At 38.0% G+C, this 19927-nt stretch overlaps 1 protein-coding gene across 1 annotated transcript in view; it reads right to left on the bottom strand.

Annotated features, from left to right (window-relative positions):
• Nucleotides 1–1964: 1964 nt before the first annotated feature.
• The window catches only part of LOC141342365 (rap guanine nucleotide exchange factor 5-like), a 60691-nt gene continuing 42728 nt past the window's right edge, over nt 1965–19927 (bottom strand). The window contains exons 5-18 of the mRNA XM_073846806.1: nt 19749–19893; nt 16592–16689; nt 15409–15439; nt 13684–13762; nt 13341–13490; nt 11029–11126; nt 8993–9109; nt 8659–8837; nt 8374–8464; nt 8179–8229; nt 7847–7934; nt 6358–6422; nt 3991–4045; nt 1965–3470 (exon numbers count right to left, since the gene is read on the bottom strand). Of these exons, the coding sequence (XP_073702907.1) occupies nt 3352–3470; nt 3991–4045; nt 6358–6422; nt 7847–7934; nt 8179–8229; nt 8374–8464; nt 8659–8837; nt 8993–9109; nt 11029–11126; nt 13341–13490; nt 13684–13762; nt 15409–15439; nt 16592–16689; nt 19749–19893 (1366 nt within the window). The 3' untranslated portion in view covers nt 1965–3351. The remainder of the gene's footprint in view (nt 3471–3990; nt 4046–6357; nt 6423–7846; nt 7935–8178; nt 8230–8373; nt 8465–8658; nt 8838–8992; nt 9110–11028; nt 11127–13340; nt 13491–13683; nt 13763–15408; nt 15440–16591; nt 16690–19748; nt 19894–19927) is intronic.

Here is a 19927-nt window from a genome sequence, read left to right on the forward strand (position 1 = left end):
TGTTAAGAATAACATCGAAATGTTTCGAGAATAAGGTCGAAATACTGAGAATAACGTCGAAATGTCTCTAGAATAACATTGAAATGTTTCGAGAATAAAGTCGAAATGTTTAGAGACTAAGTCAAATAACAAGAAAAACTTTGAAACATTTCGACTGTATTCTTGAAACATTTATGTTGAAATGATTCAAGAATTAAATCGCAGAAATATAAGTTTTAATATTTTGAGAATAAAGCCTGCACATGCTAATGGCCTGGATTGGGAGCACCGGGAGAAGTTGGCAGGCCACCGGAATTTATTTGAATGTATTTGGTATTATTAGCAGAATGGCATGTGCAGGGACAGTATGCTTAGGAATATAATTTCCCGTCTTAGTTTGCATTCATTAGGGCCTATTTGTAGTGCACCAGCCACCCAATAATAGCAATAAGCTTTGTGCTTTTAGTACTTTTTAATATAAAACAAAGTCTCAGCTTTCAAAATCTGTCAGTTTTGCAGTAAATTTTTTTTGCAATGTATTTTTCACGCTCTTTAATGGGGCGGGACATATAGCTGTATGCATGTGAATCAATCGTCTTTTTGATTACAATGAGACATTCAAAGACATTCAGTCTCCAAGATATGTGCGTGCTATCAGGGTCGTTTATATAGAAGACAGCATTTAATTAATTAAAAAAACAACAATAAAATGTTCTAAAGGTTAAAGTGGACTCCAACTTGGTAATGTTAACATAAGTTATGTTGTCTTAAGGTATAAGCGACTATTCACAAGCCGTTTTATTCACTGTATAATACAGTAAATGATTGGAAATAATATTTAACGTCTCCTATCATTATTTGTAGCATGCCAGCCACACAGTAATCACAATCATCACAATATTGTTTGTATTTCACTATAAAAGATTTTCACAGATTTTGAAAGCTAACGCTGCGTCCCAATTCGGCAATATTAGCCGTTAGGGTGTGCATTGATCCGCACTTCGAATTCCGAAGTTAAGTAGTAGACCATCCGGGAATCTTTGGAATACTTTTTTAAACATACTACGATTTGGGACATACTAATTCTATTTTCGAATACTATTTAGGACGGATAGTATGCGAATTGGGACGCAGCATAAAACTTCAGAATATCTCTCAGTGCTCCCTATCCGGGCCATTTGCATGTGCAATAGGCTAGAATATACTCTCAAAATATAATAACTTTATTCGTTTAAATTATACACATTATTATCATAATTTTGACTTTATTCTCAAACTATTAATAATAAAATCGAAATAGTTTGAGAATAAAGTCGAAATTATGAGAATGGAGTCAAAATATTATGAGAATAAATCGACTTTATTCTCTGAATATTTTGACTTTATTCTAATAATATTTCGACCCTATTCTTTTAATTTCGATTTTATTCTCGAAACATTACGACTTTAATGTTGTCATTTTAGATTTTTTTTTTTAACGTAGGACTAAAACGCTGTCGTACTTTTACAAATCTTTTAGCAGATTCACTTTTATTGTAAATGTATGTGAACCTTCTGGAACCCATTATTAAAACAATTTTCTAAATAATAAATTGGTAGCTTATCTAAATACGACGACCCCCTCTTTTAATATAAAAAAATCACTACATGATTGATCACATAACCAGCAGGTTATGTTGGCTGTGTTTTTTGTAGTTGAAAACTGTAAAACGAGGACATTTCTGGGGACAGCTACAGTCGGTGACAGGACACCAAAACAAGGACATTTGGCACTTTTTAAGCATTTCACGTGGTCAGTTTAACAAGAATGTTGTGTGTCAGCACATATTCCTACCACTAGGTGGCGGTAAGTGACTAGCTTACATTTAACATTTTCTAACATAAAAATAAGTAAAATACTAAGCAAGAGATGGACTTTACAGCATGAGTGCACAAGAAAATAACAGACAGTGTCAATTGTTAGTTTTTTTCTTTTTAATGTCAGGCTCTCAGTGAAGAAAACCAGTGCAAACAGCAGCTACAGTCAGTCACTGCTAACATTTTTTTTCTCTGAAGGCGAGATGTACACCTTACTATTGCTTTATGGCCTGGTTATCATTATTATTTATTTAAAAAAAAAAAAAGGTCTTAGTATTTACAGAGTTCACATGTGAACCTCACAGGCATTATCAGACTGGTCCATCAATGGCGTTGCCAAATCCTTCAGACCATTTGATCACATTTACAGTACATTACATCTTTTCGTTGTATTTAAAACATGTTTTGTCTTCCCTTTTAAATCAGGGACAAGTCTGTTGTTCAATAAATATCTCAATGTCTCATGTCAAAGTACAACTTACACAAGAAATCTATACATTTGCTTTCATCGAGCACCATTCGAGAATCACTGCTCACTTATTTTCAGTGGGGCTTTTCTAATAAAATACATCCATAGTTTTACATTTATGAGAAATTCTGCAAAATAAAATGGCACTGATATTTTTTTTTCCTCACAAAGATACAACATTGTCCTTACAGTTTATTGAAGTTCAACTAATAGTCACTTTAATCTAGACTTGTCTACTTCTGGTAGCAGTTCTGCACCTAAAATACAGTGTTGCTGACTTGGGATATTTTTCTGATTGTCTACAAATTGTTAGCCATGATCTAAAAAGGCATCGCATAGTTTTGTGATTTGTGCATGTAGCTCAAATTTCAGACTAATTGGACTACACAGAAATAAAGATGTGCCTATTATTTTTTCATATACATTATATATACTCGTGTATGATCCTCTGGCTCTTGTTTATTGGAGAAACTCCATATTTTCCAGTGACAAAGTGACTCAGAATAACTAAAAATCTGTCCTACACTACACTCTTAAAAATAAAGGTGCTTCACGATGCCATAGAAGAACCTTTTCTGTCTAAAAGGTTTCATAAAGAACCTCTGAAGAACCTTTCTGTTTCACAAAAGGTTCTTTGTGGCGAAAGAAGGTTCTTCAGATTCTAAAAAGGTAAGAAAGAGATGGTTCTTTAAAGACTGAATGGTTCTTTTTGGAACCCAAAATGGTTCTTCTATGGCATCGCTGTGTCCTTTTAAAGCACCTTTATTTTTAAGAGTGTACTGAGTGAAAGTGTGCTGTTTTGTACTGTAGATTCTTTCCGTTTCAGAAACCAATTTTCTGCTTCACAGACTTGCATGATTCAGCTTTGTTCCTTTCGCATTGTTGAACTGGCTGAGATTTCTTTGGCTCTGCAATACTCTTATCTGTTCTGTGTGGTTGTTGTGAGTGTGTCTCCCCCTAGTGGAGGACTTACTCATCACAGTCTTCATTTAGAGAAAGGAAACTGTCCTGTCTTCAGTAGTGGATTTAGGATGTATCGGGTTGTTCTAAGTCCTAGGCTCAAGTCTGTGTGAGAGCTCAAACAGAGTCTGTTGATTGTCGATGACGTGCAGGTAATTGATGTACGTTCTCACTTCCACGCTGTCCTTCTGGGACAACATGTTTCCTGATGGACAAAAAGCCAGAAATCATTATTATACCCTGTAGAAATCAACAGAGCAGTAGTGAGGCTGACTTTCATTGTACTTGAAACTACTAAACTGGGACAAAACTATTTTATTTGAGTGTAGAGACAGATCTGGGTTATGCTGTAATGTACAGCCTATGTGTTTAAATTCAAGTACAAGTGTGTCATTGTTTTAAACGCTAAGTACATTCTGCTATCCAGGCTTAAAATGAAGAGACAACTTTTGAAGAGACCATTTGTAGGGTGATTTCTCTGAGAAGTGTAAACATTGTGGCACTATCAAAACGTTTTGTTTGTTTGAGAAGTCCGACCAGCAACTAGGCATAGCAACATTGGCTTAACCAATGGCATGAGTTTGGGGTGGGGTTATCTGTTAATCTGGCCAGTCTTTTTTTGTTCAACTTCATTTGGATGTTCTAGTTGGGTAGAGATTACACATTTCAGCAAAGTAGGAAATATACTATTTTACATTTATTATCTGTGTGATTTGAGCACTTACCCATGTGATCTGTCCGACACTGCCTGATAATCCGTACTGTGTCTGCTATCATGTGCTGCACATAAAATATATTCACGTTAGCTTGATGGGACATAGCACTAAAGGGAACCCCAAGTATTAAGACTCGTATGGCTTAATAAAACAGAAATGATGTCTCTTACTGAAATATGTACTACAGTCGTGGCCAAAAGTTTTGAGAATGACACAAATATTAGTTTTCTCAAAGTTTGCTGCTAAACTGCTTTTAGATCTTTGTTTAAGTTGTTTCTGTGATATACTGAAATATAATTACAAGCACTTCATACGTTTCAAAGGCTTTTATCGACAGTTACATGACATTTATGCAAAGAGTCAGTATTTGCAGTGTTTGCCCTTCTTTTTCAGGACCTCTGCAATTCGACTGGGCATGCTCTCAATCAACTTCTGGGCCAAATCCTGACTGATAGCAACCCATTCTTTCATAATCACTTCTTGGAGTTTGTCAGAATTAGTGGGTTTTTGTTTGTCCACCCGCCTCTTGAGGATTGACCACAAGTTCTCAATGGGATTAAGATCTGGGGAGTTTCCAGGCCATGGACCCAAAATTTCAACGTTTTGGTTCCTGTGCCACTTAGTTATCACTTTTGCCTTATGGCACGGTGCTCCATCGTGCTGGAAAATGCATTGTTCTTCACCAAACTGTTGTTGGATTGTTGGAAGAAGTTGCTGTTGGAGGGTGTTTTGGTACCATTCTTTATTCATGGCTGTGTTTTTGGGCAAAATTGTGAGTGAGCCCACTCCCTTGGATGAGAAGCAACCCCACACATGAATGGTCTCAGGATGCTTTACTGTTGGCATGACACAGGACTGATGGTAGCGCTCACCTTTTCTTCTCCGGACAAGCCTTTTTCCAGATGCCCCAAACAATCGAAAAGAGGCTTCATCGGAGAATATGACTTTGCCCCAGTCCTCAGCAGTCCATTCGCCATACTTTTTGCAGAAGATCAATCTGTCCCTGATGTTTTTTTTTTTGGAGAGAAGTGGCTTCTTTGCTGCCCTTCTTGACACCAGGCCATCTTCCAAAAGTCTTGGCCTCACTGTGTGTGCAGATGCGCTCACACCTGCCTGCTGCCATTCCTGAGCAAGCTCTGCACTGGTGGCACTCCGATCCCGCAGCTGAATCCTCTTTAGGAGACGATCCTGGCGCTTACTGGACTTTCTTGGATGCCCTGAAGCCTTCTTAACAATGCAGTGGAAAGTTTTTTTCGGGATTAAGTTAATTTTCATAGCAAAGAAGGACTATGCAATTCATCTGATCACTCTTCATAACATTCTGGAGTATATGCAAATTGCTATTATAAAAACTTAAGCAGCAACTTTTCCAATTTCCAATATTTAAGTAATTCTCTCAACTATTGGCCACGACTGTAGATTTACGTTATTTAAAAAAAAATCCACATCGTGTTATACATATTTTGGACTATGGAGGCACCATTTTTTTTGTTGACCTGTCGCTATTTTTATCGCAACACAATTCTGATATGATGCCACATTGTGTGGCTTTTAGTTGTAAATTTCAGTCAAAGGGCAAAAAGAGAAGCAATGTAAGTCTTCACTGCTTTCCTACCGATAAAAAGAGGAGAAAAGATTGAGAAGATGCCTGTGGATGAATAAAACTTCCTAAAGACTTGCGTCTTTGTTCTTTTCACTTTAGCCCTGATGCCTTTGAGGCTTAGACCACAGCTACTGAAAGAGCTTACAAATGGCAGAGACAAGAAAGGCTAGATGCCATCCTGGCAGGAAGTAAACATGCTGAGGCTTGTCATGACACCGCAGCCACTGAAGAAGTTTCTCAGTGTGCATTTCACGTAATATCCTGGGTCATTTAGCCTTCTTTGTGGGGAAAATCGATGGTACAGCATTTGGTTGAACCTATGCTTATGTCCAACAAAACCTGAAAGCTTTTTTAGTAGCTGTGGTCTTTGTATCAGTATTTTATTTTCTGAGTTGTGTGCAGCCATTTCATGTAAATTGAAATAATGGTGCCCCCTATAGTACAAAATATGTATAAAACAATGTGAATTTTTTTTAATAACGTAAATCGTTCATGGGTTTTCTACTACATATTTCAGTAAGAGACATCATTTAAGTTATATTAAGCCATACAAGTCTAAATACCCGGTGACCCCTTTAAAGAATAGTTCATCCAAAAATGAAAATTCTGTCATCATTTACTCAACCTCTATAAAAAAAACTTCTATAAAAAATAAAAAAAAATCATCTTTATTCCACAGAAAAAAATCATACAGGACAATTCTCATTTTTGGGTGAACTGGCTCTTTTTTTAAGATAAAAAAAGACCTTGAAAAGGTCTAAGTGTTCACTTACTAGTTTAACAAAGTTGACTAAGTTGTCGAGAAATGTTTTGTTGCCCTCATGAATGAAGGTAATATCTGTTCAGACAGAATTTGTTTAGAATTAAATACACACATTACATTGGCAAAAAAGCAAAAAGACTCTCATCATGTCCTAACCAGATAACCGGATTTTTTTAGTTCACACCAGCACACTTTTTTTTTTCTCTGTGAAAATAGCTGTTTCCATCCAAAGTTATGCGCAAAATTGTAATAGCACATAAAACATTCGCGAATAAAGCACTATCCAGTTGAAGAGTTGAAGAGAACAAAATTGTCACTTCCTGATTAACTTGCGCTAAATATAATTATTACATAAAAATAAAATAAAAAAAATAATTTGCTGCAGTAGGAGAAGGCAGTGTATATAATAATTTTTGGATACAATAAATTACGAGCTTCAGAGTGCACCAATGAAATGCATTCATGTTATTTTCTGAGCTTGCTGTTTGGGAACACAGTTCTGGGAGTTAATTATAACCAAGCACTTTGGCAAGACTTTGCTCTAGCATTTTAGAATGACAAAACTAGCATTTTTTAGATGCTATGACTTGGCAAAAGTCTTTAATTCACAGTATATGTACATGTTTTCTTAATGGATGCAACATTTCTCTAACTTTTTATGTGCTTTTTTAGAACTCATGCGCATCTTGGCATTTCCATCCAGCGATATCCCAAAATGAGCATAAAAATGGGTGGATGGAAACATAATAACAGACTTCTCTTCTGTGATTTATGCTCGACTTCTCCAATCATGTCTTTCACATAAATCCCTGCCCCACTTTTTCCCAATAATTTTCACTTGGATGTGCGTCATAATACGAAAGAAATAAATCTGTAGCTACTTAGACTATTAGATTGTGATTTAAAACATCAGATATGACCACAGACTACAAAACCAGTCAAAGGGGTCAATAAAAAAAGAGATTTATACATCTAAAAGCTGAATAAATAAGCTTTTCATGGATGTATGGTTTGTTAGGATAGGACAGTTTTAATATTTGGTCAACAACTATTTGAAAATCTGGAACCTGAAGGTGGAAAAAAAAAAATACTTGAGAAAAGTTGTCCAATGAAGGTCTTAGCAATGCATATTACTAACCAAGAAATAAGTTTTGATATATTCATGGTAGGAAATTTACAAAATATTTTCATGGAACATGATCTTTATTTAATATCCTAATGATTTTGGCATACAAGAAAAATCGATAATTTTGACCAATACAATGTATTTTTGGCTGTTGCTACAAATATACCTGTGCTACTTAAGACTGGTTTTGTGGTCCATGGTCACAAAAATATTTTGAAAGACTATGGTTGTTTCATATTAAATAGCAGTTTTGTCTTAAGTACTGACAGATAAATAGCTTCTGGCTGGTTAGGACATGGTGTCACATGCAGATTATTATTATATATTGTATATTGAATTATTGTATTATGAAGCTTATATTTGCTTGCCGCACCTTTCAGAAGCAGAGGTAGGAAAGGGATCTTGGGAGACTTCATCTTCCTGAAGGTATCTCTGTAGGCTTTGTGGTTTAAAGAAGGGTCCTGCGGGTCACAAAAAAGCATTCATGTATACATATTTGTTTTATTTCACACCGAAACCATCTGGTTTGTCTCAAATCTCTTCCTCTGTAACACCACCTGCTGTTTCCTCCCTGGAGGCCAGAGGCTCTGATATGATTACGGCTTCATATATTACATCCTAATGAGCCGTAAACAGCACGAAATACTCTAGCAGGAGGTGAACTAGCAGGAGGCAACTTAACATTGTGATGAGACAATCACTTACCGTCAGGCTCTCCAGCTCAGAGAACAACTTCCTGAACTTCCCAGGGACTTTCTGAAATGAGGACAGACAAAAAAAAAAAAAGCCAATTCACAGTTCCTGTTTAGCAGAGTTTGCAATGTACTCTAGTTTCTTGGTTATAAAACATCATTCTTCATAAATAAAGATTGATGTGCATTGGAGTCGGTGTCTTCTTACCTCCCATGTCTGAGTGAGTCGACTGACTGCGGGACTGTTCAGTCCCATAATAATGGCAAAGAATGAGTTCAGATTCCTCTGTGCTTTACAGCTAAATAAAGAAAGGAAGAAGAAACTTGCTGTCTCCAAGGTTTAAGCATGTTACTATGTGATTGCTGAGATGTTTTGGATTGTTAAGTGAAAAAGGTTATGGTGTTCTTGTGTTTGGATATGGCTGTGGTCCTTCAGCTCAATTCTATGGAATTATTTCAGCCAGTGAATGTGTATTTTTGAGTGTTTACTCACTGTGCTGCAATCTTGATGAATTTCTTGAAGAGCTGCACACGTTTGCAGAGGGTCGGGCACAGGAGCACTTCGGTCATCACCCACTGCTGGGTCTCATTACAGCGCTGCAACAGCTGCTCCAGCGCCACCGTGTGGCCAGTGCTCGTGTCACGGCTCAATGTAAAGTACACCAGCTCTTGCTGCAGAGAAAGGAAAAAATGACATGGTTGTGGTTGTTTGAAGAGTCTTTTTTAAGATGATTGGAGTTCTACCTGAACTTTACTTCGCATTTCGCGGATATCCTTTTTAGGACACCTTGTCTAGTGCCGGACTGTGTGAAATGTGAAAACTTTACCTCATGAACGTTACTAAAGAGACTCCAGTCGCAGTTGGTGAGTGACACGGCTACATCCCATGTGTTCATGCTCAGCATCTTTACTGAGCGCTGCTGCCCGTTATCAGTGAAGGGACTCTGGGAGAACAGAAGATAGACACCCGGATTATTACTAATCTGTTTGCTTTAGTGCAAGTGCATTGTTGTTTGTCTGATTGAATTGTGCCGTTAACAAAAGGGTTTTACTTGCTCTTTTAAATTAAGAGTTTAATGTACTATGTATACAGTGCCTTGCAAAAGTATTCATACCCGCTTGATTTTTTTTTTTTTCAACCTTTTATGTTGCTACTTTATGATAAACTGCTTTAAATTACTTTTTCCCCCTATCAATCTACACTCCGTACACCATTGTGACAAAGCAAAAACAGAATTGTCACAACTTTGTAAATGTATTAAAAAAAAAAAAAAAATGAAATAAGTACATTGCATAAGTATTCATACCCTTAACTCAATACTTAGTTGAAGCACCTTTACAGTGTCAAGTCTTTTTGGGTATGATGCGACAAGCTTTGTACATCAGCACTTGGCAATTATCTGCCATTCTTCTCCTCACCTCTTCACGTCTCAAGCTCTGTCAGGTTGAATTAGGGCAGATGTACATTTTCAGGTTTCTCCAGAAATGTTTGATTGGGTTCAAGCCCAGACTCTGGCTGGACCACTCAAGGACATTTAGAGAGTTGTCTATAAGCCTTGCTGTGTGCTTAGGGTCATTGCCCTGTTGGGACGTGAACCTTCTGCCCAGTCTGAGGTTCTGGGGTTTTCATTATTTTCATTAGCTCAATATTTTGATGCCTTGAGCTTTTCTTGTACTCTGATGAGCCCCTCAGTCCCTGGTGCTGAAAAACAGCCCCACAGCATGAGGCTGCTACAACCTCACTTTACTTTTGAGATGGTACTCTGCAGGTGATGAGCAGTGCCTGGTTTCCTCCATACATGATGCTTGGAAATGAGGTTCATCAGACCAGAGAATCTTGTTTCTCACAGCCTGAGGGTCCTTCAGGTCCTTTTTTTCCGCAAATTCCAAGTGTGTTTTCATGTCTTCAAACATGAATTTGATCGGTGGAGTGTTGCAGTGATACTCGTCCTTCTGTAGGTTTCTCCTATCTTCACATATGATCATAGAGCTCAACTAGAGTGACCATTAGGATCTTGGTCACCAGTCTAACCAAAGCTCTTCTCCATCAATTGCTCAGTTTGGCCAGGAGGCCAGCTCTAGGAAGAATCCTGGTCGTTTCAAACTTCTTCCATTAAGGGTAACAGAGACTACATGCTTCTGTGAACCTTCAATGTAGCAGAATTTGTGTGGCCTGATGCAATCCTGTTTCTGAGCTCTACAGGCAGGTTCTTTTTTGACCACAGGGCTTGGTTTTTGCCCTGATATGCATTTTCAGCGGTTAGACCTTTTATTAAGATGTGCATGCCTTTCCAAATCATACCAATTTAATTGAATTTGCCACAGTTGAACTCCACTCGCATCTACATCTACAAGCAATACGAATGCGCCTGAGCTAAATGTCAACTGTCCCAGATAAGGGTATGAATGAAAGTTTATTTATTTTGAAATAAATTGTCAAATATGTTAAAAAACTGTTTTTTTTTTCCTTTGCCACTATGGTGTAAGGAGTGTTAAAAAAATTGAAAGCAGTTTAACAAGGCAGCAACATAAAAAGTGAAAAAATGCAGGGGTATGAATACTTTCGCAAGTACATAGTCTCTTCCCAGTTGACCCAGACCATTTCTGAATACTAAGACAAACTGTCAATTACAAATTAGAAACAGATACTACTGGCATCCTTGAGTAGTGAGGTTTGTTACCAAACACATCATTTTTGTATATTATTCAAGAATATTGTTGTTTGTTTCTGGCATAAAATACTGAAAGGAAAGTTTAGAATACAGTGCCCTTAAAAGTTGCACAGTTGTTTAAACTAGAACTAATGGTGTGGAAAGCAGGTTTCTTTTAAGAGCTGTTCAGAGAGCAGCATTCCGACTCTCACCATGATCTCAGTCAGGTCTCTTCTGCAGACGTGGAGCCTCTCAGCGGCACTGAGTGAAGATGAGAACACACACTGATCCGACTGAAGCAGAACCTTCTCTGGAGAAAGAGAGAGAGGAATAACAATAGAGAGAGTGTCAATGTCAGGGAATATCAAAAGTGTAAACAGTGAGCTACAACAGAGAAGAGGTAACAAATAATGCATATAGAAATTATTTACTTGGTTTCAAAAGCCATTTGGTGAGAATGATAAAACCAGAATTTTTAATCTCCCAAAAAACATTATTTACACGGCATTTTTTTACTGAGGTAATTCTGAAAAGTGTCTAAAGGATGATTTTTAGATTAGTAAAACTGTTTTAAACCCTTTCAAATGTTTTAAAATTACATAGCTAATGAGAATCCCTGAAATGATCATTGGCAGTGGGTGCAATCACAGACCAATCACAAAAAACAAACATTCTGACATGGAACGCACAATTTAACACAGATAAACTGGCTGCAGTGTTGTTTTTCAGAGAAACAAGTACATTTCAGCAACCATTTTAGTATATTTTCCTCAATGGACAATACGATAGAAATGAAAGCTTTTACAGCAGTATAGATTTAGATCTGTCCTCTGAAAACTCAACATACAGCCATTATTATCAAAATAGCTGGCAACAAAAGTGAGTACACCCTAAGTGATAACAGAAGTATGTTGTTTAACCATGCAAAGCCACATGTTCTATTCATCATGTTTATGTTTTGTCTGCTTGACAGGACCATACAAAGTTGTGTGTCTTGTATTAGAGGAGTTAAAATTAGGTGCTTTAAGTACAATTCTCTCATACTGACCACTGGATGTTCAACATGGCACCTCATGGCAAAGAACTCTCTGAGGATTTGAGAATTAGAATTGTTGCTCTCCACAAAGATGGCCAAGGCTATTAGAGGTTCAGTAACACCCTGAAACCGAGTTACACTACAGTGGTCAGGGTCATACAGGTTTTTCAAGATGGGTTCCATTCGGAACAGACCTTGCAAGGGCCGATCAACAAAGTTGAGGACTCATTCTGTGCGTCAGGTGCAGGACCTGGCTTCAAAAAACAGACGCATTAATGCTGCAGGCATCACTTGACAGGTTGCAGAAGTAGAAGGTGAGCTTTTCAGTGCTCAGACTACACGCCACACACTGCACAAGTTGGTTTGCATAGGCGTTGTCCCATAAGGAAACCTCATCTGAAGCTGGTTCACAAGAAAGCCCGCAAACAGTTTGCTGAAGACAACCAATCCAAGAGCATGAATTACTGGAAGCATGTCCAGTGGTCTGATGAGACTAGAAGATAAATTTGTTTGGCTCAGATGGTGTCCAGCGTGTGGCGATGCCCTGGTGAGGAGTACCAAGAAAATTGTGTCTTGCCTACAGTCAAGCATGGTGGTGGTAGCATTATGGTCTGGGGCTGCATGAGTGCTGCTGATACTGGGGAGATGCAGTTGAGGGAAAGTTTTTTGAGGGATTCCATTATGTACTGTACATTCTGAAGCAGAACATGAAGCCTTCCCTCCTGAAACTAGGCTGAACGGCAGTTTTCCAACATGATAATGATCCCAAACACACCACCAAGATGACAACTGCTTTGCTGAGGAAGCTGAAGGTGAAGGTGATGGGGTGACCAAGTATGTCTCCAGACCTGAACCCTATTGAGCACCTGTGGGGCATCCTCAAGCGTAAGGTGAAGCACCATGTAACCATTTAACATCCAGCAGCTCCTTGATGCCAATTTAAAGAAGTGGAAGAGGATCCCAGCAACAACCGGTGCAGCTCTGGTCAATTCCATGTCCAGGATGATTAAGGCAGTGCCAAATAACAACGAGGCTAACACAATATATTAACACTTTGGACAAGTTCACTTAGGGTGTACTCACTGTTGTTTCCAGCTATTTTGACAATAATGGCTGTATGTTGAGTTTCAGAGGACAATAAATCTATATTGCTATACAAGCTGGACATTGACTACTTTAAAATATATCCAAGTTACATTTCTATAGTATTGTCCCTTGAGAAGATAGACTAAAATGGTTGCTGAAATGTGAGGGGTGTACTCACTTTTGTGACATACTGTATGTGAACTCAGCATGGTAATTTTATGCTTTAGAATAAAAAAAAATTACATACAGCACCTTTATGACAAGCTTTTAGCTCTGTTGTACTCTAATGACTTGTTTAAAATCATGATGGCACCCCTGCAGACAGCCATGTCTCAAACAAACACAAAGCTGCAGTGCTGTCAATCAACATGAAAATAGACAGATGTATGAACTTGTTTAAACCTCCAGGATACGTGACGGCCATCAGCACCATGTCGTCCTCAGCACAGTCGAGCCTTTCGGCCACAGTGCTTAGTAGTTCCTGCACAGAAACCTCGCTGTGCGTTCTCACACTCACGTATGAGTCCATGGTCACGTACACACGACACAACACTGAGGAGAAACACACAAAAACACCCAGCGCTGCATCAATCAGCCACCAATTCACATAAAAATGTCATAAAACAAGATTCTCACGTGCTGTTGTTCATAAACAACCTGCTGTGGGTCCTCAGCAGCTCTGCAGGCAGTCAGAGCGCTATGAGAGTGTAGGAGAGAAATATGAGGGAATCTTTTATGAGCTTACCTTCCTTCTTCTCCCTCTGAGCTCCTCTCACAGGGTGCCAGTTCTCCTTCAGACTCAGCTGGTGGGAGAGAGCTTTATTCTGGAAGATAGTAACATGTGGCATTGAGAATATTATTGTTTATGAGAAGTACACATGCTAACTCATCCACACAGCAATTGAAGGATACTTCATCATCTCGTCTTGAAAATGAGTAGCGTTCTTATTGTTAAAGGCATAGTTCACCCAAAATGAAAATTCTGTCATTAATTACTCACCTTCATGTCGTTTTAAACTCATAAGACCTATATTTATCTTCAGAACACAAATTAAGGTATTTTTGATGAAATCCGAGAACTTTCTGACCCTGACGGACATGTTCAAGGCATGTCATTTTTTCCCTTTACTGTTTTTTTTATGCAATCCGAGAGATTTCTGACCCAGCATAAACAGCAACGCAACTATGTTCAAGGCCCAGAAAGGTAGTAAGGACACTGTTAAAACAGTCCATGTGACATCAGTGGTGATGCAATGCTATGAAACTACTAAAGCCCTTTTTTTGCACAAAGAAAACCAATGCGAGTTTCTATCTTCCAATTCTAATTTTTACCTTGCAAATGAGAGTTTGTATCTCGCAATTCTGCCTTTATCTGTAACTGTGAATTTTTATCTTGCAATTCTGCCTTTTTTCTCACAATTGTGAGTTTATATCTCGCAATTCTGCCTTTATCTGTAACTGTGAATTTTTATCTTGCAATTCTGCCTTTTTTCTCACAATTGTGAGTTTATATCTCGCAATTCTGCCTTTTTTTGCAACTGTGAATATATATCTCACAATTCTGCCTTTTTTTGCAACTGTGAATATATATCTCACAATTCTGACTGTTCCTCACAATTTCAAGTTAATTTCGCAATTCTGACCTTTATTCTCAGAATTGCAAGATATAACGTTTGTATCTCACAACTGACTTTTCTTCTCGCAAATGCAAGTTTGTATCTCACAATTCTTACTTTTTTACTCACAATTCTGACTTCATTCTAAAAAATGGCAGGTTGTATCTCGCAATTCTAACTTTTTTTAATCACAATTGTGAGTGTATATCTTGTAATTCTGACTTTTTTTCGTAGAATTGAGAGATATAAACTTGCAACTCTGACTTTTTTCTCACAAATGCGAGTTTGGCGACTTAACTCGCCGATGCGTTTTATAAATAAACTTGCAATTCTGAGAAAAAGAGTCACAATTGTGTGTTTATATCTAATTTGTTTTGCACAAAGAAAACAAAAATAGTGACTTTATTCAATTTATTTAAATAATTGAATAAAGTTGTCACATGGACTATTTTGATGATGTCCTTACTACCTTTCTAGTCCTTGAACGTGTCAATCAGGGTCAGAAAGCTCTTGGATTTCATCATAAATACTTTAAACTGTGTTCTGAAGATGAACAAAGACCTTACGGGTTTGCAACAACTTGAGGATGAATAATTTATGACAGAGTTTTAATTTTTGGGTGAACTATCCCTTTAAGTCCCACAGAAGTACGAATAACAGAAGCCTCATATGTCCTGCATTTGTTTTTTAAAATCACAAAGTCTCAAGCATGTGCAAGTGTCATTATATTGATTTCTGAACGAGTTTTCCCCTTATATATCCTCTTTTAAACACAAGGAGCTCCATCAAAGTACACCAAGGTGGTTTCATTGAGATTCTGTGCAGGTGATACAACGAATGGAACGAACTCTTACCTTCCTCTGCGGAGAGTATTCATCTACCGTGCTGAGAGATGAGAGGGTTAGGAAGACGAGGGAGACAGAAAGAAATAGAGAAGAATGAGCCGAAGGGATCACTTGAAATATAAATGTGCCATTATATCAATACTGCAAGATGGCATCTCCCACCCGCTGCGAGGAACGCTCGTAAAAAGCCTTTTCTCATTCAGATCAGGCCTGAATCATCAGCGCTAACATTAAAGTCTGACACGACGTGATTTACTGATTGCCTCATCTAAATGAAAGCGCACAACGTCCTCATCCATGCACACCTCATTCTGATTAAACAGCCTGATAAAAACGGGCAATCGGAGGGAGTTTTATAGTCTCCATATTCCCCATCTGATGCCTCTCTAATTAATCATTGGCCTTTCATGAAGCACCAGCAGGCGTGTGATGTATAGCCCAGAGGTCAACGCCAGGACTTATGCTTACTAAACAGAAATATTAGATAAGAGCTCATATGCAAAGCTCTTTGGCCTGGCGGAATTCATTCATTCTGCTCAGTCCTGATCTGTCTGATATGAATAGTACAAAGCCACTTTCACAATTGCGATTAACCTATTGTTAAATTCTGTCATTGTCCTTGGCTGTATCTGCTTTTTGCAGTTCATTTATGTTGAGAGAAATTAAAAAAAAAGCCAGTCTTTAAAATCCTTCTCAACAAATTAAAGCTCAGTTATCACCCACAGCAGAGTTGCTGTCATGTGAGACTGACTGATGAGGGTTTCAACTGTCAACAGACTGTGGGATGAGAATCGCACACAACAGAGCTTCTGTGTAACATCATTTCACTCTGTTATTATCTCTCTATTACTCCATTTCTCATCATGTCTCCCTGGGAACACACAAAGGGAGGAAGTCGAGGAAAACCATGTCATGTTGGGCTGGAAAAACGGTTGCGAGGATAAAAACTTCTCCAGCATGATTTATTCCAAATGTAGATGAGAGTTTAAAGAGCATCGTTCTGTCATTTTCTGGCTCTCTTTTTGTTTTTGGGAGTGTGAATAAGGGACGTGACTGTGCAAATATAATCAGTGCATCTTAAAATATCTACTGTAACAATGAGCTTCCCAGAAATCAGTTATGAATGAGAAATGTATAATTTAAGCCTAATAACACTCAGCTGTAGTGTGACTGTGGCATAGAGGTGACTCACTGTCTCCTTTGCATCCGTAGAAGTTTCTGAAGTTCTTTTAGATCCTTCTCCAGCGAGGGAAACTCATAGAGATCATCCAGAACATATCTGTACAGAGTCTGCAAATGTAAAATGAACAAGATTTACATTTTTAGACTTAAACGAGGCTTAAAGTATGGAAGCCCGTTTCCGTCACTGCATAAAAAAATAAAATAGGTGATTGCACCTAAGATCTCACAATCTTTTTCTCTCACAATTCTGGCTTTATCTTACAACTCTGACTTTTTTCACGCAATTCTGACCTTTATTTTCAGAATTGCAATTATATCTCGCAATTTTGCCTTGAATGTGTATCTTGCAATTCTGACTTCTCCCAATTGCGAGTGAATTTATCTTGCAATTCAAAATTTCTTCTCATAATTTCAGGTTAATCTTGCAGTTCTAACTTTTTTTCTTGCAAGTTTATATTTCGCAATTCTTATTTTTCTCGAAGTTCTTTTTTTCTCAGAATTGTGAGATATAAACTCGCAATAGCAAGTTATAAAGTCAGAATTCTGATATAAACTCATAAAATTCATACTTTTCTCACCATTGCGAGTATCTCACAACTACTTTTTTTCTTGCAAAAGTCAGTTTGTATCTAGCAATTCTGCCTTTATCTGTAACTGAATTTCTATTTTGCAATTCTGCCTTTTTTCTCACAATTGCGATTTGCGCAATTCTGATATTTATCTTGCAAATGAGAGTTTGTATCTTGCAATTTTGCCTTTTTTCTTGCAACTGTGAATTCATCTTGCAATTCTGACTTTCTCACAATGTCAAGTTAATCTCGCAATTCTGACCTTTATTCTCAGAATTGAAAGATATCAACTTTGTATCTCGCAATTCATTTTTCTTGCAATTCTGACCTGCGAGATATAAACTCACAACTCTGACATTTTTTCTTGCAAATGCGAGTTTGTATCTCGCAATTCTTACTTTTTTACTCACAATTCTGACTTTTTTCTCAAAAATGCAAGATTGTATCTTAAGATTTTTTTCTTAGAATTGAGAGACATAAACTTGCAAATGTTACTTATAAAGTCAGAATTACAAGATATAAACTTGCAACTTTTTCTCACAAATGCGAGTTTAGCGACTTAACTCACGATTGCGTTTTATAAATAAAGTGTCACAATTGTGTTTATATCTCACATTGCAACTTTATTTCTCAGAGTTGCAAGTTTATGTCACCAGATTTGTGGTTTATGACTCACAATTCTGAAGAGAGAAAAAAAAAAAAGTCAGAATTCTTCGATTTTTTTTTTTTTTAATTCAGTGGCAGAAACAGGCTTCAGTATTAAAGGTATAGTTGACCAAAAAATAGGGCTGTCCCCGAATAGTCGAAGATTCGATGCATCGATATGCGGAGCCTGATTCGACCACTGATCTCACAGTCGAATCTTCGCGGGTGAAACGAGCTTCATACCATTTTGGCAATATGGGGGTGCTCAATGTCTAATTGCACACAGAACTACTGGTTTTGTACGGTTATATTAAGTTATATACAGCCTTTGATTATGATAATGCAGTAAAAACAAAAGTGAAAAGAAAGAAGCGTTCAATAAATATTTTTAACGTGTTTGTGAATAAATCTAACCACCCCTGTGACAGATTTAATTTTCACTTGCCCTGATCCATGACGAGATGAGGAGCATCTTGACTGCAGGGATTAGGCGGCGATCACGCCGAACGCGTTTTTGCAATTGGAGGCGCCTCTTTTGAATGGTTTTCTGTTGGCAGTGAGCGTTCTGCGCTCTGTTTATGCGCCCCCCGCGCCTCGCGTTTTTGCAGGAGCGCTCTGAGCGCCTGAAGTTGAAAAAAAAATCAACTGAGCGGAAAAACGCCCAACGTCATTCGCGTTCTTTTCCATTGTCCAATCGAATGAATGGAGAGGCGCTTCTGTTGTGATGGCGAAAGTTTACCGTTGCTTAAAAAGTCCGGAGACTGCAAGAAATGGAGGAGAAACCTTTGGTGTCTATCGTGGGTAACCAGGAGCTGTATTATTTTGGGTTTCTGCTAATATGACAGTTTACTTAACAGCAAAAAACTAAGATTTTAGAGCGTTCGCGCTATAATCCTTTGATTTGACTGACAGGACAGCTGTTTCGGTCGTTGCTTAGCAAAAAAGGCAGTGCTGTGCGCCTCGCGTTTTTAGAACTAAAAGACGCGTTCTGTGTTTTTATTTAAACCTAAATAAGTTCGTCTGTCAGTTGGCAGGCAGTTTTGGTCGCTTTATTAAAAGTTGTTGCTGTGTGCAGTGTGTAAAATAAAATAAAAACTGTTTTACCCTCCTGCTGACTATAGTGTCGTGCCCCTCCCAACCCATTCACACACACACATAGGCCTAGATGATTCGACTATCGGTCGACTATAGAAAGATTCGAAAATTCTGATTCGACTATGAAAATTCATAGTCGGGGACAGCCCTACCAAAAAATATTTTCTTTAATTACACACCCTTCTGTTGTTCTAAACCCATAAATCCTTTGTTCATCTTCGGAACACAAATGAAGATATTTTTGATAAAACCCTGCATAGACAGAAATGCAACTACCATGTTCAAGGCGTAAGAAGGTAGTAAGGACATCATTAAAATAGTTTATTATTTTTGTTTTCTTCGCGCACAAAAAGTATTCTCGTAGCTTCATAAAATTAAGGTTGAACCACTGATGTCATATGAACTATTTTAACCATGTCTTTACTACCGTTCTGAGCCTTGAACGTTGTAGTTGTGGTCAAAAAGCTCTCAGATTTCATCAAAAATATCTTAATTTGTGTTCTTATAGTTTTTAAGTCTTATGAGTTTGGAACAACATGAGGGCGAGTAATTATTGACAGCATTTTCATTTTTGGGTGAACTATCCTTTTAAATATTACTGTGGCAACCAGAAAATCAGGTATTGAGTTCATTTCATTTATTTAAAAACAAAAGCGGATAAGTGTGCACTATTTCACTGAGATGTTCACACGCAGCGCATGATAATGAAAACGTCTGAGGGCGTTTAAAAATCCTCTGAAGCCGGCAATAATCTCACGATCTCGTCCTCATTATGTGGCATTAAGGAATCCAGAGCTGTAGGGGTGGAGGCATTTTTGTACTTCCAAAAATAATTCCCTCCGTTCTCTCCAGCCGTACCTTGAGGAATAGTTTGGCATGCTCGTCGTCCCGCGGCAGGTCTGCGCAGAGCGAGCTCCACTGGGACAGCAGGTGCAGCACTTTTCGTTTCCTAAGCAGAGTATCTCTCCCCTCTTCTTTCATCCTGCCTTTCTTTGAACAATAGGTGGACCAGGAGCAGTTAAGGTATCAAATCTATT

The sequence above is a fragment of the Garra rufa genome, chromosome 9 (genome assembly GCF_049309525.1).
Source record: "Garra rufa chromosome 9, GarRuf1.0, whole genome shotgun sequence".
Classification (NCBI taxonomy): Eukaryota; Metazoa; Chordata; class Actinopteri; order Cypriniformes; family Cyprinidae; genus Garra; species Garra rufa.